Source organism: Amblyraja radiata, chromosome 3 (assembly GCF_010909765.2).
Source record: "Amblyraja radiata isolate CabotCenter1 chromosome 3, sAmbRad1.1.pri, whole genome shotgun sequence".
Classification (NCBI taxonomy): domain Eukaryota; kingdom Metazoa; phylum Chordata; class Chondrichthyes; order Rajiformes; family Rajidae; genus Amblyraja; species Amblyraja radiata.
Window position 1 is genome coordinate 3115569 of NC_045958.1, and position 26964 is coordinate 3142532.

The 26964-nt window shown below is 45.9% G+C and overlaps 1 protein-coding gene across 3 annotated transcripts in view; it reads right to left on the reverse strand.

The window, feature by feature from the left end:
• The window catches only part of edil3 (EGF like repeats and discoidin domains 3), a 317094-nt gene that overhangs the window by 62672 nt on the left and 227458 nt on the right, over window positions 1-26964 (reverse strand). For all 3 annotated transcript variants that reach the window (XM_033017237.1, XM_033017236.1, XM_033017235.1), the window contains 2 exons: window positions 11917-12072; window positions 3907-4051 (listed from right to left, as the gene is read on the reverse strand). In XM_033017237.1, the coding sequence (XP_032873128.1) occupies window positions 3907-4051; window positions 11917-12072 (301 nt within the window). The remainder of the gene's footprint in view (window positions 1-3906; window positions 4052-11916; window positions 12073-26964) is intronic.

The window sequence follows — 26964 nt, forward strand, 5'->3', positions numbered from 1 at the left end:
AGAGCTGAGTATTTGAGCATGATGAGGAGCCCGAGCAGCTGCAGGAAGCAGCAGAGAGGTTGTCTCTGAGGGTGAGGGAGCAGAGAGGTGACCAGCAGAGAAGGTGACGAGGGGTGTCCAGCGGTGAGGGTGCAGAGAGGTGTCCAGCGGTGCAGGTGGAGAGAGGTTGTCCTGCGGTGCGGGTGCAGAGAGGATCCAGCTCCCTCACTGGTGCAGGGAGGTGCCCAGCGTCGATGGTGCACAGGCACAGGCAGGTAACAGACAGGCAGGTAACAGACAGGTAACAAAAGAGGGGGGAACGGCGGGCGGAGAAGCGGCGAACAATCAACGCCAGCGTCCTCTCTGGGCAACGTGCAGGGTTCTAGCGGTTCTAGCGGCTAGCAATATAGGCCGCAGGGCGACAATCGTTCCACGGCCGAAAACGGCCAAAAAAACGCCACAGACCACCACAACCGGAGCGACCCTCCGGTGGTCCCTCGTCAGGTGGTAGGTTCATGCCTCGTCCGGGATGGAAATTTACCGCAGTCGGCAATTGAAGCAATTGAAGCCGACTCGCTGTAAGGACCGTTGTCAATTTGAATCTGCCGCCGCCGCCGCCGCCATTTTAGTGATTATGAGATATGATATGATAAGATATGAGACTCCTTCTTGCAGGCAAATCAGACCACTTCCAAAAGACGTTGTCTGCATTTATCGACTTACTACAAGTATAAGGTGCAACAGTACTTTAAAAAAGAAATGGTGTCAGGATCTGGTAAGGGGGGGATGAAAAATACGAAGTTTTTGCGCGGTTTTCATAATAGAGCTTTTGTTTATTTTTCTTTCTTTATTTTCTATGGCTTATTTCTTAACTTTTTTTCCCTAACTCTTTGTTAAATGGGTTTTTCTTTTAGATCACTCTTTCACACTAACACGACTCTCGCTCACTTTCTTTACTTTCTTTATTTCTATCTATCTTTAAAGCTTAAAAAATGAAGTGGTACAATAAATGTAATAAAATATATGTGGCTTGTACTATTGTAATGTACTGTACTTCTAATAAATAAAATTATTAAAAAAAAACAAAAAAAACAAAAACATTCCTTTACAAGCGGAAATTAGCCAACTCGGCTTGTGTTCTGTGAAAATTAAAAGGTTTAGCGGTTGACTCGATCGAGGTTTTCAAGATGATACTTCATTCCTGAAGCAGGGAATAATTACACAAGACGTTTGCTCCAGACTGCCTTTCAGCCCATGGCCAATATAAGCCAATAGGTGCTTAGAGAGGCCTATCGGTAAATGGACAACTACATCAAGAACTATTCTTGGGTGAACTGTAGGCTGGATTACCGACAGTTTGAAGCAGGGTCTCGACCTGAAACATCACCCATTCCTTCTCTCCAGAGATGCTGCCTGTCCCGCTGAGTTACTCCAGCATTTTGTGTCTATCTTCGGTTTAAACCAGCATCAGCAGTTCCTTCCGACACAGGCTAGATTGCATTTCAGGAACCAATCTAGCATTAATTTTAAAAATGCAAAGAATTTTAACCCTCTTTGCCTGACATGGTGTTTACATTCACACCAAAATTTTGTTTGAACCCCTTGGGTTTCAAATGACAAATAAAATTGTATTGTATTGTATAATAAAAATAAAATTGTATTGTAACAATGGTGTTCACAGTCTATTTACTAAATGGACAGCAGCTGATTTATACTATATACTATTTTAGCCTGCACTCTTTCTGTTCTGCACAAGTCCTGTTGATGTCGCCGGGATTGGACTGCAATGTTAATTAATTCCCTAGAAATGAAACTCGTGGGTTGTTGCAGACTGAATCAGGTCAGCATAGGATCAACCCTGGAAGACAGTGTACACTGTTTGACCAGATGCAGCAACACTAAATTGTAGGGTCCCTCCTGAAAAGTTCATGTCACTCTTGCCATTGATGCTTTTCTATTCCTGAATGTAAGATCTGTGAGACTCTCGCTTTGTGTTTCTGAGCCTCCTCATTTTTCTCTTACGTGCAACTGAGCCCTCAAAGTGGTTGCTTTGTATATTCTGCAGAAACAAGGAACTGTAGATGCTGGTTGGCACAAAACGACACAAAGCGTGTTGTGGATATTAATAGAAATAACATTCAAAAGTCCAGAGAACTGCCAGTCTGGTACCACCAAAGTCCCGCACATGATTGATTATCAGAGTTTTACTGCAGGTAGGGATGGGTGGCTAATGTGGGAAAGAGATGGATGGTTAGTGTAATGACAAATTTTTATATCATTTCAAGGATTTAGTCCTTTAGTCATTTTAATTGAAGACAGTGGGTCAGATGATAATCGATAGGCACACATGAGCTCTCCACGAGACATTCAATGCCGTCTAAAGATGAATCTGCCAAACACAGTCTCTTGATTAATAGTTTCTTTATTGTAGTAGTTTCAATTCATTTCATTTAAATTGTGGTCGGGGCTCAGCACTTCAACTCCACCTCCCATTCCGAATCCGACCTTTCTGTCCTGGGCCTTGTCATTGGCCAGAGTGAGTCCCACCGTAAATTGGAGGAGCAGCACCTCATATTTCGCTTGGGAAGTTTGCGCCCCAGCGGTATGAACATTGACTTCTCCAATTTCAGGTGGTCCCTGCTTTCTCCTCCCCTCCTCAGCTCTCCCTCAGCCCTCTGTCTCCGCCTCTTCCTTTCTTCTTCCCGCCCCCCCACCCTAACATCAGTCTGAAGAAGGGTTTCAACCCGAAACGTTGCCTATTTCCTTCGCTCCATAGATTGCTGCCTCACCCGCTGAGTTTCTCCAGCATTTTTGTCTACCTTCGGTTTTCCAGCATCTGCAGTTCCTTCTTAAACGTTCCGATAAGTAGGTCGACACAGAATTTATTTTAGGTATCTTGACATCCTTCAGGTAAGGCCAATGTTTCAAGTCCTCATGTCCATGTATATATTGATGACAAAGGCATGGTCTCATGTGTAAACACCTCAGATATTGGTATAAAATTGTCTTTATTGTGGTTGTGTTCTTTATTATTATTGTACCGCTGCTGGCAACCCAAATACCACCGACCTTGGTTGTGTGGCAATTAAATTATTTCAATTATTTCAATAGAAAGAACATTCAAAAGTCTAGAGATCTTCCAGTCTGGTACCACCAAATTGATGCTTGATTATCAGAGTTTAACTGCAAGTGCGGCTGAACTAAGCTCAGCTAATGGAACCGTCGAAGGTGTGGATAGCACTGAGGAGTAAGCCATGATCAGCCATGATCAGAGTGAATGGCAGTGCTGGCTCGAAGGGCCGAATGGCCTACTCCTGCACCTATTGTCTATTGTCTAAAAGGTGGCTGAAAGGCTTCTGTACGAAAATCTCTATTTATAGTTGGGGTTGGAAAGGTAACTGAACAGATGGAGAAAACAGGACAACCAAGAGGCTGATAGAATTAGCATGAGCACATTTGCACTATGTTGCACCTTCCCAGTGCTTCTCACGAAGGGAGAATTCAAGGCGAATTCAAAGGCCGAGCTGCAATCTCTTGCCATAATGATTGGTTTCTGAAACAAATTAACTCTGCAAGGTTCCTTATACCAGTTACGTACCATGCCAATCTTTGCCCTGTAATTCAAACAGGAGGCATTTTATCTGCGTGGCTCCTCGCCACGAAACCAACAAATTTACATCTTGATTCCATAAACTCTCACTTAAACCTGTGAAAGAACTACTTGTGCGATGAATGTGCACGACTAGTTATTAATCACATCTGCTAATCCCACAAGCCTGAAACCATGACATCAATTGGAACAAGCCCACTCCTGTAAAGCTAATGTATAATTCATAGCTTTAACAAAATCAATCCTTTTGCAGCAAACCTTTTGAAATCAATAATCTAATGCCAAAAAGGGCCCAGAATGCATTAATTTAAGATTACCTGACATCTCACAGCCAAGCAGCTCCATTCTTAGCGTACAGTGTCTCCTGCACACCTGGGGATATAGTCGTATGAACTGAGCCTTGACAGGAGGATTAAATGAATTTGCGTGTGGTGTGTTGTTGTCGACATTTCCACGGAAAACCTGCAGTATTTTCGAAAGAAAATGCAATCAATTAATTTTTTCTTTTTTTTTCTACGTATTTTAATGTTGCATTTTTTACCTGCACTTTTTTTAAACTAGTTGTACTGATTTTATCAGGAACTGGATTGTTTTTATTTATGTGTGAAATGTTTAACTTTTTATGTGCGATGCTCCGGTATTCCCTGAGAAACGTCTTCTCATTTTGCACTGTACAATTGTTGCTTTGCATGATGACAATAAAAGGATGATATTGATGTAGCAAGTCCATTAAAACTCGACTTTAACTACAGTGAGAGATACCCACCCAACCTATCCAAGTCACCTTGCAGCCTCCTAGCATCCTCCTCACAGCTAACACTGCCCCCCAGCTTCGTGTCATCTGCAAACTTGGAGATGTTGCATTCAATTCCCTCGTCCAAATCATTAATATATATTGTAAATAGCTGGGGTCCCAGCACTGAGCCTTGCGGTACCCCACTAGTCACTGCCTGCCATTGTGAAAAGGACCCGTTTACTCCTACTCTTTGCTTCCTGTCTGCCAGCCAGTTCTCTATCCACATCAATACTGAACCCCCAATACCGTGTGCTTTAAGTTTGTATACTAATCTCTTATGTTGGACCTTGTCAAAAGCCTTCTGAAAGTCCAGATATAACACATCCACTGGTTCTCCCTTATCCACTCTACTAGTTACGTCCTCGAAAAATTCTATAAGATTCGTCAGACATGATTTACCTTTCGTAAATCCATGCCATTTAAGAGGCTTTTAAATAGGCACTTGGAAGTGCAGGGATTACAGATATGGATCTTATGCAGGCAGATGATATCAGTTTAACTTGGCATCATGCTCGGCACAAACATTGCGGGCCGTTCAATGCTGTACTGTTCCACCCTCTTTCCTCTAATTCTATCACTCGATCTAAACAAACTTGTAATTAACAATCTGTACACTTCATTATCACTGAGGTGTTTACAGTAAATAGTCACAGACACCTTCCAAAACATGTTATGAGGGGCAATTTTTTATAAAGTGTCGCAAAATATTCAGATGAAAGCCAGAACCAAATAACTATGTCTTCAACGTTTTGAGCTTAGAAAGAACGCTATCAATATCAATGGCTAGATCAGTTCATACAAAGAAACATTATATGTGTTTCTATTCAACATTGGCAGATCTTTCTAGTAATAACTTGAATCTTGTTAGCATTAATTATCCATCCAATTATGCACAATTTGCATGAAGCATAAGGGCAGTCACGGTGGGGCAGCGGTAGAGTTGCTGCCTTACAGCGAATGCAGCACCGGAGACCCGGGTTCGATTCCGAATACGGGTGCTGTCTGTACGTAGTTTGTACGTTCTCCCCGTGACCTGCGTGGGTTTTCTCCGAGATCTTCGGTTTCCTCCCACACTCCAAAGACGTACAGGTTTGTAGGTTAATTGGCTTGGCAAATGTAAAAATTGTCCCTAATAGTTGCAGGATAGTGTTAATGTGCGGGGATCGCTGGTTGGTGCCGACCCGGTGGGCCAAAAGGGCCTGTTTCCGCGCTGTATCTCTAAAACTAAAACTAAACGAAAGCGGAACATACATAAACCTCTCTGTTAGAAGTTCCTTGAATTACTGAGGTTAATTGAATGCCACAAACTAAGAATAACCACTCGGAATTATAACCAACTATTGAGAGTGTTGACATAGAATTATAGCACAAGACAGGAAATTAAAGATACTGGATCTTATAATTTAACTAAAGTACCTCAACCCACCTATTCAGTTCAATTGAGTAAATGGAAACACATGAAAGCAGGATATGGGCTAAATGCAAGAGCAATTGGGACTGGTGTGAATGGGACATGTTGGTTGATGTGTGCAAGTTGGGCCAAAGGGCCTGATTCCACACTGTGTGACTGGATCTCAATGACGCTAGGTGGAAAGAAATTGATTTACTCATAAACATTTAAAATGATCTATCTTTCCGAGGCACTGACATTACACTGTGTTCGGTGTTGATTTACACAAAACAGAATCAATTAGCCACTCTGTCTAAGGAGAGAGCTGGTTCACACCAGTGATTGAAGCACCAAACGTGTCAACAACAAGAATAAAGGACATTGTGTGCTCTGACAATGAATCTATCAGTGCTCACTGTCACATGAATCTGTGGAATTCTTTGCCACAGAAGACTGTGGAGGCCGAGTCAGTAGAACATTTTTAAGGTAGAAACATAGAAATTAGGTGCAGGAGTAGGCCATTCGGCCCTTCGAGCCTGCACCGCCATTCAATATGATCATGGCTGATCATCCAACTCAGTATCCCGTACCTGCCTTCTCTCCATACCCCCTGATCCCCTTAGCCACAAGGGCCACATCTAACTCCCTCTTAAATATAGCCAATGAACTGGCCTCGACTACCCTCTGTGGTAGAGAGTTCCAGAGATTCACCACTCTCTGTGTGAAAAAAGTTCTTCTCATCTCGGTTTTAAAGGATTTCCCCCTTATCCTTAAGTTGTGACCCCTTGTCCTGGACTTCCCCAACATCGGGAGCAATCTTCCTGCATCTAGCCTGTCCAACCCCTTAAGAATTTTATAAGTTTCTATAAGATCCCCTCTCAATCTCCTAAATTCTAGAGAGTATAAACCAAGTCTATCCAGTCTTTCTTCATAAGACAGTCCTGACATCCCAGTAATCAGTCTGGTGAACCTTCTCTGCACTCCCTCTATGGCAATAATGCCCTTCCTCAGATTTGGAGACCAAAACTGCACGCAATACTCCAGGTGTGGTCTCACCAAGACCCTGTACAACTGCAGTAGAACCTCCCTGCTCCTATACTCAAATCCTTTTGCTATGAATGCTAACATACCATTCGCTTTCTTCACTGCCTGCTGCACCTGCATGCCTACTTTCAATGACTGGTGTATCATGACACCCAGGTCTCGCTGCATCTCCCCTTTTCCTAGTCGGCCACCATTTAGATAATAGTCTGCTTTCCTGTTTTTGCCACCAAAATGGATAACCTCACATCTATCCACATTATACTGCATCTGCCAAACATTTGCCCACTCACCCAGCCTATCCAAGTCACCTTGCAGTCTCCTAGCATCCTCCTCACAGCTAACACTGCCCCCCAGCTTAGTGTCATCCGCAAACTTGGAGATATTGCCTTCAATTCCCTCATCCAGATCATTAATATATATTGTAAATAGCTGGGGTCCCAGCACTGAGCCTTGCGGTACCCCACTAGTCACTGCCTGCCATTGTGAAAAGGACCCGTTTACTCCTACTCTTTGCAGTAGAGATAGATAGATTCTTGATAAGTACGGGTGTCAGAGGTTATGGGGAAAAGGCAGGAGAATGGGGTTAGGAGAGATAGATCAGCCATGATTGAATGGCAGAGTAGGCTTGATGGGCCAAACGGCCTTATTCTGCTCCTATCCCTTATGACCTTATGTCACCACATCGTGAAACTGGCAAGTTTGGGGCTATTGAGCACACAGTTTAACATAAAACTCCCAGTCACTGCCAGAAACGCAGTCCTCCTTCAGAGGCTGCCTGCCACAGCTTGTCGTCTTCTGTACACAATTAGTTGAAACCAATTAGTCTGAAGAAGGGTTTCGGCCCGAAACGTCGCCTATTTCCTTCGCTCCATAGATGCTGCTGCACCCGCTGAGTTTCCCCAGCAATTTTGTGTACCTTAGTTGAAACCATAAGCAGTTTAAGCTCTTTAAGTGATTGCCTTGAAGTCAAATATCCACAAAATCTAACATTTGTTGCATGAAGTCTAATTTAAAATTTTGGCAAAGCAAATGCTGGCCCAAACACAACCCTAATTTTAAACATATGGATGATGATTCATGTCTATAAATATTTTAAATAAATAATGGATATAATAGGAAAAAAGATTTGTCTAGAAATTAGTCGGCACTAGTAAAGGCAGATCGTATTATTGACTTAGAAGCCAGCTGCATAATACAGGCCTGCTGTGATTACTGACCATCATACCAATCTACATTATAAAGCATTTTTCTTCTTGCATCCTCATCAATTCCCCTTTACCTCATGGATTCTCCTGTCTTCCATTAGGAACTATTAGTATAGTTTACTTCAGAGATACAGCGTAGAAACAGACCCTTTGGCCCCCAAGTCAGCGCCGACCCCCACACATTAACGCTATCCCACACACACTACGGACAATTTACACATGCACCAAACCAATTAACCCACAAACCTGTACGTCTTTGGAGTGTGGGAGGAAACCGAAGAACTCAGAGAAGAAAACCCACGCAGGTCACGGGGAGAACGTACAAACTCCGTACAGACAGCGCCCGTAGTCGGGATCGAACCCGGGTGTCCGGCGCTGCAAGCTCTGTAAGGCAGCAACTCTACCGCTGCGCCACCGTGCCGCAGTGTGACAGGTTATCCAAACAACTTGTGACAGGTCGGCACAATGGGACAGCGGTAGACTTGCTGCCTTGGGGTACTGATTGTGGATGATCAGCCATGATCACATTGAATGGCGGTGCTGGCTTGAAGGGCCGAATGGCCTACTCCTGCACCTATTTTCTACGCATCAGGATTTTTTTGATTGAAAGATGCAGCATGGAAACAGTCCCATCGGCCTACCGAGTCCTTGCCGACCATCGATCATCCATTCACACTGGTTTCATGTTATCCCACTTACACATCCACTTCCTAAACACAAGGGTCAATTTACAGAGAGGAGGAGAATGGTAGGGAAGTGTCGGAAATGGTCCAGGTGTATTGGAGTGCCGGATGGAGATTGGTGGTGAAGTGGATGAAGTCAGTCAGTTGTGTGTGGGTGCAGGAGGTGGCACCAAAGCAGTCGTCGATGTAACGGAGGTAGAGGTCGGGGATGGGGCCCTGGTACGTATTGAACAAGGATTGTTCAACGTACCCGACAAAGAGGCAGGCGTAGCTGGGGCCCATGCGTGTGCCCATTGCTACGCCTTGTGTTTGGAGGAAATGGGAGGAGTCAAATGTAAAGTTGTTGAGGGTGAGGACCAACTCCGCTGGGCGGAGGAGGGTGTCAGTGGCTGGGTATAGGTTGCTCCTCTGGTCGAGGAAGAACCGGAGGGCTCCGAGGCCATCCTGGTGGGGGATGGAGGTGTGGAGTGACTGGACATCCATGGTGAAGATGAGGGGGTGAGGGCCTAGAGAGTGGAATGCGTGGAGGCGGCGGAGAGTGTCTGAGGTGTCTAGAAAATAGGTGGGCAGGGATTTGACCAAGGGGGATAGGACGGAGTCAAGGTATGTGGAGATGAGTTCGGTGGGGCACGAACAAGCAGAGACAATGGGTCTGCCGGGAGAGCCGGGTTTGTGGATTTTGGGGAGAAGGTAAAAACGGGCCATGCGGGGCTGGGGAACGATGAGGTTGGAAGCTTGGTCGGGCAGGGCGTGGGAATTGATGAAGTCGGTGATGGTGCTAGAAATGGTGGCCTGGTGCTCGTCAGTGGGGTCATGGTCCAAGGGTAAGTAGGAGGTCTGAAGAAGGGTTTCGGCCCGAAACGTCGCCTATTTCCTTCGCTCTATAGATGCTGCTGTACCCGCTGAGTTTCCCCAGCAATTTTGTGTACGGTCAATTTACAGAGGCCAGTTAACCAGCAAACTCACAAGTCTTCGGGATAGAACATCATCAAATCATAGAAACATAGATACATAGACAAGAGGTGCAGGAGTAGGCCATTCGGCCCTTCGAGCCTGCACCGCCATTCAATATGATCATGGCTGACCATCCAACTCAGTACCCTGTACCTGCCTTCTCTCCATACCCCCTGATCCCTTTAGCCACAAGGGCCACATCTAACTCCCTCTTAAATATAGCCAATGAACTGGCCTCAACTACCTTCTGAGACAGAGAATTCCAGAGATTCACCACTCTTTGTGTGAATTTTTTTTTCTCATCTCGGTCCTAAAAGATTTCCCCCTTATTCTTAAACTGTGACCCCTTGTTCTGGACTTCCCCAATAACGGGAACAATCTTCCTGCATCTAGCCTGTCCAACCGTTTAAGAATTTTGTAAGTTTCTATAAGATCCCCCCTCAATCTTCTAAATTCTAGCGAGTACAAGCCGAGTCTTTCTTCATATGAAAGTCCTGCCATCCCAGGAATCAGTCTGGTGAACCTTCTCTGTACTCCCTCTATGGCAAGAATGTCTTTCCTCAGATTAGGAGACCAAAACTGTACGCAATACTCCAGGTGTGGTCTCACCAAGACCCTGTACAACTGCAGTAGAACCTCTCTGCTCTTATACTCAAATCCTTTTGCTATGAATCATAAGTGATAGGAGCAGAATTAGGCCATTCGACCCATCAAGTCTATTCGCCTTTCAATCAAACATTGACCATAGAACTGTACAACATAAGAACAGGTCCTTCAGCCCACTAGGTCTGTGCCGAACATGATGCCTACACCTTATCTACCTGCACATATCCATACCCCTCTATTCCCCACATATCCATATGCCTAGCCTCTTAAATGCCATTATTGTGTCTGCCACCCACTATCCCTGGCAGCGCGTTCCAGGTGTAGGAGGAAACCGGAGAAGCTGGAGGAAACCCACGGGATCAAAGGAAGAAAGTGCAAACTCTACACAGCCAGAATCCCAGGTCAGGATAATCCCTGGGCCTTTAATGTTGTGAGGCAGCATCTCTATCAGATTTGCCACTGTGCTGCCTAGAAGAACGGAGTTGAACTGACAACTGACTGAAACCCAAGTCGGGAAAGGTGAAGCCCATGCCACAGAAATTGTGAGATCTTTGCAGGCAGCTTTGTTTGAGTTCAGGCCAAGCACAATCTCTTTGTTACTAAATTGAAAGGCTGGACAATTATTTAGCATTTCACAGCAAAGCGGATTGGGGCCAAATATTTCCATAGTACTAATGCAATAGAATTCCATGGGATGAGTTTTAGTATTCCCAGCTGGGCAGGGTGATAATGGAAGTCAACCAGAACTCCTGATCATTGTCCAGTGACCTGCTTTGGATGTGTAGGGAATGACCTGGGTTTAAACCATTGATAGAATGTTACAGCATGGAAACAGACCCTTCGATCAACACTGACCATCGATCACCCATTCACAGTAGTTCTGTTATCCCATTTTCGCATCCACTCCCTACACATTGGGGGCAATTTGCAGAGGCCCAATTAATCTACAAACCTGTACGTCTTTGAGATGTGGGAAGCAATCGGAGCACCTGAGGAAACCCATGCGGTCACAGGAAGAAAGTGCAAACTCCACACAGAGAGCACCGGAAGTGATCGATAAATCCCGGGTCTCTGGCGCTGTGAGACAACAGCTCTAACGGCTGCACCACTGCGCCACCCAACATCGATGACTCGGTAAACCTGTTTAGATAGCCACCACTTGGTGCAAGTAATGGAAGTGTCCTTCTATGAATCCCTATATCCCGACATAAATTGTCTTAAGAGAATCGTAGATAAGAGATCTTGGGCAGAACATTGGTGCAGTGATAAGAGTTGCTGAATTACATGGCCAGGCGCCCATGTTCCACCCTGACTACGGGTGCTGTCTGTACGGAGTATGTTCTCTACCGTGACCTGCGTGGCTTTTCTCCGGGTGCTGCGGTTTGCTCCCACACTCCACAGACGTGCAGGTCTGTAGGTTAATAGGCTCCTGTAATAGTGTCCCTAGTGTGTAGGGTACTGCTGGCGTATGGGGTGATCGCCGGTCGCGTGGACTCAATGGGCCTAAAGTTTAAATTCCCAAGAAGAACGAAGATAGAATTTAGGCACAAAAAGTACGAACCATATTTCTGCAAATCCTGGTATTTGATATTGATGGTGTTTACATAAAAGCATATGGACAAAATGTATTTCTAATGTCTCCAGCTTACCATATCCTCATAGGTGCCTTTTACTTTGTAAGTAGTCCAGGTTTTGCCATCACCACTGTAAGCAATCTTGTACGATTTTACATATTCGGGGCTGCCAAGTCTCTTAGCCCCCTGACTAATCAATCCTGTGATTCTCATTGTGCGTTGCAGGTTAATCTGAAAGAGAAAAAAAAAATTCAACAATTATAGCAATATGCTTTGTGTCCTTAAGACTCTACAGGGTTTCTGACACAGAATGAGTGTCGCACTATAAAAAAGCTACACGATGTCTTATGCCCCAGTCTTTTAAAGAAATAATGTAATGTGTAAACATTTGCAGCAGACACTTGGGAGAACACCATTACAGATCCTAGTTAATGTGTTATTCCTTCTTTCATACAGCATCAAAATCCAGAAACTACATCCAATGTCACTTTGCAAGTGTTTGCTACCATTTTCTCAAGGACTGTTAGCTTAGTTTAGAGATACAGCGTGAAAACATAGAAACATAGAAAATAGGTGCAGGAGTAGGCCATTCGGCCCTTCGAGCCTGCACCGCCATTCAATATGATTATGGCTGATCATCCAACTCAGTATCCCGTACCTGCCTTCTCTCCATACCCCCTGATACCTTTAGCCACAAGGGCCACATCTAACTCCCTCTTAAATATAGCCAATGAACTGGCTTCAACTACCTTCTGTGGCAGAGAGTTCCACAGATTCACCACTCTCTGTGTGAAAAATGTTTTCCTCATCTTGGTCCTAAAAGATTTCCCCCTTATCCTTAAACTGTGACCCCTTGTTCTGGACTTCCCCAACATCGGGAACAATCTTCCTGCATCTAGCCTGTCCAACCGCTTAAGAATTTTGTAAGCTTCTATAAGATCCCCCCTCAATCTTCTAAATTCTAGCGAGTACAAGCCGAGTCTATCCAGTCTTTCTTCATATGAAAGTCCTGCCATCCCAGGAATCAGTCTGGTGAACCTTCTCTGTACTCCCTCTATGACCGTTCCAGGTGGGCCTCTGAATCTGAATCTGAAGAATGTCCTTCCTCAGATTAGGAGACCAAAACTGTACGCAATACTCCAGGTGTGGTCTCACCAAGACCCTGTACAACTGCAGTAGAACCTCACTGCTCCTATTTGTTGCCTATTTCCTTCGCTCCATAGATGCTGCTGCCGCTGAGTTTCTCCAGCATTTTTGTCTACCTTCGATTTTCCAGCATCTGCAGTTCCTTCTTAAACAAGTTGTACAATACAATACAATACAATACAATACTATTTATTTGTTGTCATTTGAACCCAGAGGTTCAAACGAAATTTGGTTTCTGCAGTCATACAAACAAGAAGAAGAACCAAGACACAACACAATTTGCACAAACATCCATCAGAGTGAATCTCCTCCTCACTGTGATGGAAGGCAAAGTCTTATCTCAAAATATGATACAATTCACATTGCACAGGGTTCCTGTAAATTATGGGCAGTCACTTAACTGCACAAGTTGTGTGTGATCAAGGATGTTAAGTTTTAAACCTCTAAGATTCAATTCAATTCAACTTTAATGTCATTGCACAAATACAAGTATGGGTACAACAAAATGCAGTTTAGCGTCAGTCCGTAGTAATAGTGCAATATAGAAATAAAAATACAGGATAAACAAACAATGTGGACGGAGAGACTGGAGAAATCTATCGGCGGGACTCCGAGTTCAGCAATGTGATAGTGTTGTTGTAGAAGCTGTTCCTCATCCTACTGGTACGAGACCTGAGGCTCCTGTACCGCCTCCCTGATGGGAGGAGGGCAACCAGTCCATGGTTGGGGTGGGAGGGGTCTTTGATGATCTTCCCGGCCCGTCTCAGACACCGTTTTCGGTGGAGGGTATCCATGGCAGGGAGCGGGGCACCGATGATGTACTGAGCGGTTTTCACCACCCGTTGTAGTGCCTTCCTGTCCGCAACAGTGCAGCTGCTGTACCATACCGTGAAGCAGGTGGTCAGGATGCTTTCGATGGTACAGCGGTAGAAGTTGGTCAGGATCTGGGGGGACAGGTGGGCTCTCTTGAGCCTCCTCAGGAAGTAAAGGCGCAGCTTGGAGGTGTTGAGGGACCAAGATCAGACTGTCATTCATATGGAGGGTGGAAACAACCTAAAGGAGAAGCAAATAACCCTGCCATCAGAGAATCAATATCTTATTGTTCCAGGAAATCACGCTGCCATCCCTGGGACGAGAGGGATTAACTCACCCATTTTGTTCGTAGAGACAAGGTCACACACCTGCTCGGGAAACATTGCTAACTATTACTGCGCAGACCATCTGCTCAATATTCTGCTCATCGTGACAGTTTCTAAGCAGGTTGCTTTGAGAGTAATTCCCAGGTTCATCGTGATCTCAACCACAGTTCGGAAATCAGCAGATCTCCGAATGCTGAAACACTATCTGATATTTACAGCTACCCCTTGACAACAGACAGCAGACAATAGACACAGGAGGAGGCCATTCGGCCCTTCAAGCCAGCACCGCCATTCAATATGATCATGGCTGATCATCCCCAATCAGTACCCCGTTCCTGCCTTCTCCCCATATCCTCCGCTATCTTCAAGAGCCCTATCTAGCTCTTTCTCTAAAGTTTCCAGAGAATCGGCCTCCACTGTCCTCTGAGGCAGAGAATTCCACCATCTCATTCATTCACTTTATACTATTCAAATTAACCCTGCATCTTTATTCCTTTTTTTTTTGTATGGTTGATGTAGGAATTCATTTTGGTCCAAGTCAAGAAACAAGCTTGGAAGTCAATAAAGAACTACAAATGCAGGAGTTGATGTCCGAACTGATGTCTGATGTCGGAGTACGGTGGAACAGAGGTAGAGTTGCTGCCTCACAGAGACAGAGACGCGGGTTCGATCCCGACTACAGGTACTTCCTGTACAGACAGTACAATATATCAACTCTTGCCTTAGTACGCACTTGAACCCCCTACAGTTTACTTACCGCAACAACAGATGTGACCTCACTAGCCCCCCACTCTGCACTGGACCACTCGGCCAACAAGGAGACATTTATCAGGCTGGTGTGCATAGACTACAGTGTTCAAAAGGGAACTGCAGATGCTGGAATATCGAAGGTACACAAAATTGCTGGAGGAACTCAGCGGGTGCAGCAGCATCTATGGAGCGAAGGAAATAGGCGACGTTTCGGGCCGAAACCCTTCTTCAGACTGATGGGGGGTGGGGAAAGAAAGAAGGAAAAAGGGAGGAGGAGGAGCCCGAGGGCGGGCGGATGGGAGGGTGGGAGGAGACAGCTAGAGGGTGAAGGAAGGGGAGGGGACAGCACAGGCTAGCCAAATTGGGGGAATTCAATGTTGATGCCATAAGGGCGCAAGGACCCCAGACGGAATATGAGGTGCTGTTCCTCCAATTTCCGCTGTTGCTCACTCTGGCAATGGAGGAGACCCAGGACAGAGAGGTCGGATTGGGAATGGGAGGGGGAGGGGGAGTTGAAGTGCTGAGCCACGGGAGGTCAGGTAGGTTATTGCGGACTGAGCGGAGGTGTTCGGCGAAACATTTACATCGGTGAGACCAAGCGTAGGTTGGGCGACCGTTTCGCCGAACACCTCCGCTCAGTCCGCCTTAACCTACCTGACCTCCCGGTGGCTCAGCACTTCAACTCCCCCTCCCATTCCCAATCCGACCTCTCTGTCCTGGGTCTCCTCCATTGCCAGAGTGAGCAACAGCGGAAATTGGAGGAACAGCACCTCATATTCCGTCTGGGGTCCTTGCGCCCTTATGGCATCAACATTGAATTCCCCCAATTTGGCTAGCCTGTGCTGTCCCCTCCCCTTCCTTCACCCTCTAGCTGTCTCCTCCCACCCTCCCATCCGCCCGCCCTCGGGCTCCTCCTCCTCCCTTTTTCCTTCTTTCTTTCCCCACCCCCCATCAGTCTGAAGAAGGGTTTCGGCCCGAAACGTCGCCTATTTCCTTCGCTCCATAGATGCTGCTGCACCCGCTGAGTTCCTCCAGCAATTTTGTGTACCTTGCATAGACTACAGTTTGGTGTCCAACACCATCCTCCCCCTCTAAACTTAGCATCACACTCAGATGCTTATCCCAATGCAATTCATCATCGACACGCCTTAATCAGTACAAAATTGACGACAACAGCTTTTCCTCACAGGGGCACGGCAAGGCTGTGTGCTCGGTCTCCAGCTCCATGGTGCATACATGGGACAAGCTGCCAGTAATGAGACAGGTGAATCCATTTATGACACTTGGACAGGTCGGGATAGGAAAGGTTTGGAGGGATATAGGTCAGTGCAGGCAAATGAGACTAGCGCAGTTAGGTAACTTGGTCGGCTTGGACGAGATGGGTCGAAGGGTGTGTTTCTGTACTGTATAGATCTATGTCCCAATCAAGAACGGACAATCAATTGCAGCTCATTAAACTAGAGTTATGGATCTTTCTCTTCTAGATTTAAGGTGTGACAAATCCCAGATTATTTCTATAATAATAGAGTTAATACTCTTGGACAATTACTGTTTGGTACTGGGTCATACCTGCTATTGGCTTGTATGTGTTAAGCAGAAAAATGCAAAGATTATACGTTCTCCCTGTGACCTGCGTGGGTTTTCTCCCAAATCTTCGGTTTCCTTCCACACTCCAAAGACGTACAGGTTTGTAGGTTAATTGGCTTGGTAAATTGTCCCTAGTGTGTACAGCGTAGTGTTAATGTGCGGGGATCACTGGTCGGTGCGGACTCGGTTGGCTGATGGGCCTGTTTCTGCGCTGTATTGCTAAACTAAACTAAAATGAGTCTTCCCATTACATTTGATTCAAATGTACCAAACATTTCAAGAAAAATTTAAGGGTACTAAAACAGAGAATGGAAATTACAATGTCAAAACAAATTTAACTGAAAGAAATAGCTACGAAAGGGGAGTCACAGGGGCAGTCGATCAGATTACATGAACATTTCAAGTAATTTAAAACAACAGTGAAAGCTTAATTGAAAACAAATAGTCATATTTTGTTCCTAAATAGGAAGGAATTAAAAGGAAGACATTTTCCCACAAAGTTCTCTGAAGACCACTCCAATAGAAAACCTTGATTGAGATCTCCATTGAAAAGATGGCTGAAGTAAAACTCAGTTAGGGAACACTTATAGCCCCATATCTGAGAAAGGATGTTCTGGCATTGGAGAGGGTCCAGAGGAGGTTTACGAGAATAATCCTAGGAATTATTGGGTTAACATATGATGAGCATTTGAAGGCACTGGGCCCGGACTCACTGGAGTTTAGAAGTACCTCATTGAAAATAATGAACGGCCTGGATAGAGTGATTGTGGAAAGGATATTTCCACTAGTGGGAGAGTCTAGGATCAAAGGCCATAGCCTCAGAATAAAAGGACCTACCTTTAGAAAGGAGATGAGGAGAAATTTAATCTGTGGAATTCATTGCCACAGTTGGTTCTGAAGAACAAATCAATGGATATTTTTAAGTCAGAGATTGACAGATTCTTGATTAGTATCAGGGGTTATGGGGAGAAGGCAGGTGAATGGGGTTGAGAGGGAAAGATAGATAGCCACGATTGAATGGCAGAGTAGACTTGATGGGCTAAATAGCCTAATTATGTTGCTATCATTTATGTACTTATAGCATGCTCCACCACTGATAACAGAGGGAATACCTGGGTTGCCTGGTTTTCAGCAACTAAGTTACAGAGAAAGGTTGAACAAGTTAGGTCTTTATTCTTTGGAGCGCAAAAGGTTAAGGGGGGACTTGATAGAGGTCTTTAAAATTATGAGAGGGATAGACAGAGTTGACGTGGATAAGCTTTCCATTGAGAGTAGGGAAGATTCAAACAAGAAGACATGATTTGAGAATTAAGGGACAAAAGTTTAGGGGTAACATGAGGGGAAACTTCTTTACTCAGAGAGTGGTAGCTGTGTGGAATGAGCTTCCAGTGGAAGTGGTGGAGGCAGGTTCAATTTTATCATTTAAAAATAAATTGGATAGGTATATGGATGGGAAAGAAATGGAGGGTTATGGTCTGAGTGCAGGTAGATGGGACTAGGTGAGAGTAAGTGTTCGGCACGGACTAGAAGGGCCGAGATGGCCTGTTTCCGTGCTGTAATTGTTATATGGTTAGATGGAATACCATTTGAATGGGACTATTCAAGTAAGTAAAAAATGGGAGATAAGCCATTTATTAAATTTCATTAGTTGTCCAACGAAGTAGTAATTCCACAACCTTTGCAAAAGTGTCACATTTCCACAGAAGAAATAAGTGCTGGCAACAATGAATCTTACACCTATCACCTCTAAACCTTCGGCACCATTATCCTCAACAAGGGAAGCCTGCTGAATCTCAGAGGATGCGAGTGACTTTTATCAGAACTGATGTTGCATTGACCAGATTTTCCCTGTCTGTAAGTACCCTTTAACAAAGAACGACAGTTAATATCTGTGCTGAATATTCTTCACTTCCATTTTACCGCCGCTGATCTATCAATCGTATCATCGGGTGTTTGCATCAGAAATTGAAACACGGTGAGAGAAAATTCAATTAACAATCTGACTGGTTCAATGTAACAACTAGTTTCAGATAAGCTTGAGTCTTGGCCCTGCATCGTTTATCAATGTGACACAGGAGCTGGCTTGGTGTCGACCAACTGTTCAATGTCCTGGTAAGATTTACTCTTCAACAGCTTTAGCTAAAGTGGGTGATCTTGACTCTCACGTACTCTCTGTCTGTTATAGCCTGTGTTGATATAAATGGCTAGATCTGTAACAACTAATGTGGCGGCCCAGTGGCGCAGCGGTAGAGTTGCTGCCTTACAGTGCCAGGCCTGTGCGGAGTTTGTACGTTCTCCCCGTGACCTGGGTGGGTTTTCTCTGAGATCTTCGATTTCCCCCGCACTCCAAAGACGTACAGATTTGTAGGTTAATAGGCTTGGTATAAAGGTAAGTTGTCCCTAATGTGTGTCGGACAGTGTTATTGTGCGGGGATTGCTGGTCAAGTCAAGTCAGATGTATTCGTCACGTGCACATTAAGTGCAGTGAAATGAATTTGCCAGCAGCGGTGCAATAAAAAAGAACACACAATACACAATACAAATTTAACACAAACATCCACCACAGCATTCATCACTGTGGTGGAAGGCACAATGTTTGGCCAGTCCTCCTCCATTTTTCCCCGTGGTCGGGTCCACAACCCTCCGCAGTTGCCGCTGCGGGCGGCAGACAAGGTAAGTCCCGAATCGGTGCTTCCCCACCGGAGCCCACGGCTTCAAGATGGTATAGGCCGCAGGCCGGCAGTCGAAGATCTAAAGTCCCCGCCGCGCCGCAGTTAGAAGCACCGCAGACCGCAGGGCCGGCGGTTGGAGCTCCTCTCCAGGGATCCCCGGCGAGGGACCCCGCTCCGGATGGTAAGTCCCCGCCGCGCCCACAGTTAGAAGTAGGCCATGGGCTGGCAGTCGGAGCTCTTTTCCTCCCGGGGTCCCCAACGAGGGATCCCAGGCTCTGGACGTCGCGCCAGCTGGAGCTCAGCAGACCCGTGGCTTCAGGCTGCCGTGGCCAGCGGGCGGGACGCTCCTTACTGGCGACCCCCGGCGAGGGTTCGCCCGCTCCGCGACGAAAGAGTCTACCGCTGCTGAAGACCCGGGCGCGTCTCCGGGAAAGGCCGCACCGATCCTCTGTGTCAGGCCGCGAGGGTGGCGACATGGAAAAAGTCGCATCTCCGTGGAGGAGACGACCAAAGCGGTTTCCACCTTACCCCCTACACTACCCCCCCCCCCCCCCCCCCCCCCCCCCCCCCCCCCACCACACAAGACACACAGAGAAACATTAAAATCACACATTGGGACACACTAAAAAAACTAAAAAAGTAGAAAAAACTAACACGCTGCTGGCAGGGCAGCCGGCTTGCAGCGCCCCCACCGACCACGATCAGGGAGTTAAAGAAAGTAAGTGTGTTCAAAAAACCTCGGAAAGAAGTACTAAGCTTTTGGCCTTATTCCAAATGAGGCGCAACCCGTTTAGTTTATCAACGATAAAAATCACATTTATTGCAATGGGACGGGCGTTACATTAGAGACATGAATGAAAATGTCATTTCTGGAGCCCTATTAAATCATATTATATTTTTCAATTTTTACCTGGATTTTCAGAAGGCTTTGATAAGGTCCCGCACATGAGGCTGCCAAGGAAGACGAGAGCCCATGGTATCAAAGGGCAGATACTAGCATGGATAGCAGGTTGGCTGGATGGCACAAGACAAAGAGTGGCAATAAAGGGGGCTTTTTCTGGTTGGCTGCCATTGACTAGCGGAGTTCCGCAGGGGTCGGTGCTGGGGCCGCTACTCTTCACATTGTATATTAATGATTTGGATGAGAGAATTGAAGGCTTTGTGACCAAGTTTGCGGATGATACAAAAATAGCTGGAGAGGCAGGTAGTGTAGAGAAAGCAGGGACTCTGCAGAAGGACTTGGACAGGTTGGGAGAGTGGGCTGAGTAATGGCTGATGGAATACTGTGCAGCAAATTGTGGAGTCATGCATTTTGGTAGTAGGAATTAAGGTGGTTTCTAAATAGGGAGATAATTCAGAAATCAGAGGTGCGCAGGGACTTGGGAGTGTTGGTACAGGATTCCCAAAAGGTTAATCTGCTAGTCGAATCAGCAGTAAGGAAGGCAAATGCAACGATAGCTTTATTTCAAGACGGCTGGAGTACAAAAACAGGGATGTAATGCTGAGGCTTTATAAGGCAGGAATGAAGGGTTTGAAGAAGGGTTTCGGCCCAAAACATTGCCTCTTTCCTTCACTCCATAGATGCTGCCGTACCCGCTGAGTTTCCCCAGCAATTTTGTCTACCTTCGATTCGCCAGCGTCTGCAGTTCCTTCTTGAACATATGGCAGGAATGATTGGGTTAACATATGATAAGCGTTTGACGGCATTAGTCCTGTACTCGCTGGAGTTTAGAAGAATGGGGGGTGGGGGGGGGGGCACCTAATTGAAACTGATCGAATAGTGAAAGGCCTGGATTGAGTAGAGGTCTGGATACAGTCAGGACATAGCTTTAAGGTGAGAGGGGTAAGGTTGAAAGGAGACATTTGGGGCAAGTTTTTTTTATACAGAGGATACGAGTGGCTAGATCATGCTGCCAGGGTTGGTGGTGGAATCAGACACGATAATGGCATTTACGAGACTTTTGGATAGGCACATGGATACGCAAGGAATGAAGGGATATGGATTATGTGCAGGCAGAGAAGAGTTGGTCAGCATCATATTCGGCACAGATTTTGTGGGCCAACAGTCCTGTTTCCATGATGTACTATTCTATGTAACACATTGCCTGCCGAGTTGGTAGAGCTCAGCTGAGATTTGGTTTAGTTTAGTTTAGAGATACAGCTCGGGAACAGGCCGTTGGCCCACCGGGTCCGCGCTGACCAGCGATCCCCGCACATTAACACTATCCCACACACTAGGGACAATTTTGACATTTACCAAGCCAATTTCCCTATACTCTTTGGAGTGTGGGATGGAACCGAAGATCTCGGCGAAAACCCACGCAGGTCATAGGGAGGATGTACAAACTCTGGTCAGACAACCACCCGTAGTCAGGATCGAACCCGGGTCTCCGGCGCTGCAAACGCCGTAAGGAAGCAACTCTACCGCCGCGCCATAGTGGTGCCCGTATGAAAAGACGGAAATGAATTGGATGCTGTGAAAGGACCCGTGTGGCCGTATATTAAAGCGGAGATTAAATTAGATAATTCGGAAACAGAACTAGGGGAAAGGACTGGTCCACTCCAGTACTGAGGTTTTGCACACAGCTTGCTTGTGAAGCAGGATGCCCAAGTCAGGCCTGAAATCCAGCTTCTAATCTCAGCGTAACGGTTGCGGTGAGCTGCTGCTGCTGCTGCTGCTGCCCGACACACTTCCAGTGCTGTTTTTGCAGATTTTCACAAACTATCTGGAATGTTTACATTGGACTCTACAGTATGCTGTCAGTAGTTCCTGGCTCACAAGGACAGGGGGAATTACAGGGCTGACAGTCATGACTTATGATGGTGTGGATCACAGAGGAGATTACTTTCCTTCCTAGCTCTCTGTGAACACATTCTTTTAAATACCCTTGGTTTTATTGGTGAGAAAGGATAAGGGAGAGCCAGTGGATGTGGTGTATCTGGACTTTCAAAAGGTCCCACACAAGAGATTAGTCTGCAAAATTAGAGCACATGGTATTGGGGGTGGGGTATTGACATGGTTGACAGACAGGAAGCAAAGTAGGAATTAACGGGTCCTTTTCAGAATGGCAGGCAGGTCATTGTAATATAATACTCAATGTACTCAGCCGGTGGCATATTTTCACCTAAGTGGGGCATAACAGAAACGTGTCGAGTTACTTGTGGACTTCCTAGCAGTCTCATACCATACTAGTACTCAGTTTTTAATTTACAGTTACCATTATATACACTACACTGCTCTCCCCATAGAAAATAAAATAACTTGTAAATTAGACAAATAAGAATAATTTTATAAATTTAATCTGACGACTGGTTTACGCATTCTTTCTGACCTCCTGAGTGGTTTATGGGGGGGGGCAAGGTCATGGTTCTAGAGGAGAGTCAAGATCTGGATTATTTACCTTTGTCTCTATTCTCTTTGGAGATTCTGATCTTACATCTGAACTTGGAATAAAACCAAATTCTAACACATCTGCTTCTTCGTCTATGCTCATCAGATCATCATGTGGTTTATGTGCCCACATCTGACACGTCCTCTCATTTCTACCAAGTGCACACTTCAGCTGCTGGTCCCACCTCCCATGTGCTGTGTGAGGGGGACTTGAGACCCATGTAGATGCATGACGCTTAAATATTCGGTCGGAGATTACACCCAATGTGCAGTCAAAGCCTTCAGAAAAATTCCCCAAACTAAGCAATCCCTTGCAATGCCCATGCTCAGGAGGTTTGGTACACCGACTGAACTCTGCAAATTTACATGGGAGGTTTGAGACTTGATTAATGCTGGCATTTTGAGGTTGGTGTTAAAAAGTACTGAGTGGTGCTACCTGCAGGTTACACACAGAGAAATACTTTGTCGCAGGAAAAAGAAACAAGCATATATTTTCCAAGCTTTCCGCACAATTTTCCTGGCTGCTTGCGCACATTCCACTCACCCACTTTTCCTTCCAAGTTGCATTCAAACCTTGGCCTTGAGACGAGTGGAACATACCAGCTCATTTCCTCTTGCATCCTCCGCCAGGCCACATCTTCTACTTTTCAATTTACTGATCTGTTTGTTTTCTGTCCTTCGTACACTTGCGTGCTAGGAAGTCCACAAGTAACTCGACACGGTTCTGTGATGCCCCACTTAGGTGAAAATATGCCACCGACTGAGTACGTTGAGTATTATATTACAATTATCCGCTGAATGGTGCCAGCGAACAGCTCAAGCCCGCTGCCATCGGTCTGTTCCCGCTGTTTATAGATGCGGAGGATTGTATGTGTTGTCTCTCCACAGAACATAGACAAGCACAGCAATGGAACGGGCACTTGGGCCCACTTGGGCTGCACAGTGATGCAGTGGTAGAGTTGCTGCCTTACAGCGTTTGCAGTGCCAGAGACAGGGGTTCGATCCCGACTACAGGTGCTGTCTGAATGGAGTTTGTACATTCTCCCTGTGACCGCGTGGTTTTCTCCGAGATCTTCGGTTTCCTCCCACACTCCAAAGACGTACAGGTATGTATGTCAGTTGGGTTGGTATAAGTGTAAATTGTCCCTGTGTAGGATAGTGTTAGTGTGCGGGGATTGCTGGTCTGCGCAGACTCGGTGGGCCGAAGGGCCTGTTTCCGCGCTGTATCTCTGAACTAAACTAAACTAAAATGCAATGTTTGTGCCGAACATGTTGCCAAAATTGATCTCATCTGCCTGTACATGATCCATATCCCTCTATTCCCTGCACTTCCATCTGCGTATCCGACAGCCACTTAAACACCGCTATTGTATCTGCCTCCACCGTGTGTTCCAGGCCCCTAACACTCTCTGTGTAAAAAACTTGCCCCGCACATCTCCATTCAACTTTCCCCCTCTCACCTTATAGCCGTGCCATTTAGTGTTGGATATTCCCACCCTGGGAAAAAGGTTCTGATTGTCTACCCTATCTATGCCTCTCACAATTTTACATACTTTAGTTTTAGTTTCAGTTTTAGAGATACAGCGTGGAACCAGGACCTTCGGCTCACCGTCCAACGATCCCCGCACACTAACACTACCCTACACCCACTAGGGACAATTTTACATTTATACCAAGCCAATTAACCTACAAACCTGCACGTCTTTGGAGTGTGGGAGGAAACCGAAGAACACAGAGAAAACCCACGCAGTCACAGGGAGAACGTACAAACTCCGAACAGACAGCGCCCGTAGTCAGGATCGAACCTGGCTCTCTGGCGCTGTAAGGCAGCAACTCTACCGCTGCACCACCGTGCTGCTGTTCTATCAAGACTTCCCTAAACATCTTGTTTTGGACCTCTACGTATAATAAAGTGCAAATGGACAATAGACAATAGGTGCAGGAGTAGGCCATTCGGCCCCTCGAGCCAGCACCGCCATTCAATGTGATCATGGCTGATCATCCCCAATCAGTACCCCATTCCTGCCTTCTCCCCATATCCCCTGACTCCGCTATTTATAAGAGCCCTATCTAGCTCTCTTTTGAAAGCATCCAGAGAACCGGCCTCCACCGCCCTCTGAGGCAGAGAATTCCACAAACTCACCACTCTCTGTGAGAAAAAGTGTTTCCTCGTCTCCGTTCTAAATGGCTTACTCCTTATTCTTAAACTGTGGCCCCTGGTTCTGGACTCCCCCAACATCGGGTACATGTTTCCTGCCTCTAGCTTGTCCAAGTCCTTAATAATCTTATATGTTTCAATGAGATTCCCTCTCATCCTTCTAAATTCCAGAGTGTACAAGCCCAGCCGCTCCATTCTCTCAGCATATGACGGTCCCGCCATCACGGGAATTAACCTTGTAAACCTACGCTGCACTCCCTCAATAGCAAGAATGTCCTTCCTCAAATTAGGGGACCAAAACTGCACACAATACTCCAGGTGTGGTCTCACTAGGGCCCTGTACAACTGCAGAAGGACCTCTTTGCTCCTATATTCGATTACTCTTGTTACAAAGGCCAACATGCCATTCGCTTTCTTCACTGCCTGCTGAACCTGCATGCGTACTTTCAGTGACTGATGAACAAGGACCCCAAGATCCCGTTGCACTTCCCCTTTTCCCAACTTGACGCCATTTAGATAGTTATCTGCCTTCCTGTTTTTGCTACCAAAGTGGATAACCTCACATTTATCCGCATTAAACTTCAACTGCCATGCATCTGCCCACTCCCCCAACCTGTCCAAGTTATCCTGCATTCTCATAGCATCCTCCTCACAGTTCACACTGCCACTCAACTTTGTGTCATCTACAAATTTGCTAATGTTACTTTGAATCCCTTCATCCAAATCATTGATGTATATTGTAAATAGCTGCGGTCCCAGCACCGAGCCTTGCGGTACCCCACTAGTCACTGCCTGCCATTCTGAAAAGGACCCGTTAATCCCTACTCTTTGTTTACTGTCTGCCAACCACTTCTCTATCCATGTCAGCACTCTACCCCCAATACCAGGTGCCCTAATTTTGCCCACTAATCTCCTATGTGGGACCTTATCAAATGCTTTCTGAAAGTCCAGAAGATTAGTCAAGCATGATTTCCCCTTCGTAAATCCACACTGACTTGGACCGATCCTGTTACTGCTATCCAAATGTGCGGCTATCTCATCTTTTATAATTGACTCCAGCATCTTCCCCACCACCGATGTCAGGCTAACTGGTCTATAATTCCGTTTTCTCTCTCCTCTCTCCTATATATTAATGATCTGGATGAGGGAATTGAAGGCAATATCTCCAAGTTTGCGGATGACACTAAGCTGGGGGGCAGTGTTAGCTGTGAGGAGGATGCTAGGAGACTGCAAGGTGACTTGGATAGGCTGGGTGAGTGGGCAAATGTTTGGCAGATGCAGTATAATGTGGATAAATGTGAGGTTATCCATTTTGGTGGCAAAAACAGGAAAGCAGACTATTATCTAAATGGTGGCCGACTAGGAAAAGGGGAGATGCAGCGAGACCTGGGTGTCATGGTACACCAGTCATTGAAAGTGGGCATGCAGGTGCAGCAGGCAGTGAAGAAAGCGAATGGTATGTTAGCTTTCATAGCAAAAGGATTTGAGTATAGGAGCAGGGAGGTTCTACTGCAGTTGTACAGGGTCTTGGTGAGACCACACCTGGAGTATTGCGTACAGTTTTGGTCTCCAAATCTGAGGAAGGACATTATTGCCATAGAGGGAGTGCAGAGAAGGTTCACCAGACTGATTCCTGGGATGTCAGGACTGTCTTAAGAAGAAAGACTGGAGAGACTTGGTTTATACTCTCTAGAATTTAGGAGATTGAGAGGGGATCTTATAGAAACGTACAAAATTCTTAAGGGGTTGGACAGGCTAGATGCAGGAAGATTGCTCCCGATGTTGGGGAAGTCCAGGACAAGGGGTCACAGCTTAAGGATAAGGGGGAAATCCTTTAAAACCGAGATGAGAAGAACTTTTTTCACACAGAGAGTGGTGAATCTCTGGAACTCTCTGCCACAGAGGGTAGTCGAGGCCAGTTCATTGGCTATATTTAAGAGGGAGTTAGATGTGGCCCTTGTGGCTAAGGGGATCAGAGGGTATGGAGAGAAGGCAGGTACGGGATACTGAGTTGGATGATCAGCCATGATCATATTGAATGGTGGTGCAGGCTCGAAGGGCCGAATGGCCTACTCCTGCACCTAATTTCTATGTTTCTATGTTTCTATGCCTTTCTTAAAAAGTGGGATAACATTAGCTACCCTCCAATCCACAGGAACTGATCCTGAGTCTATAGAACATTGAAAAATTATCACCAATGCGTCCACGATTTCTAGAGCCACTTCCTTAAGTACCCTGGGATGCAGACCATCAGGCCCTGGGGATTTATCAGCCTTCAGT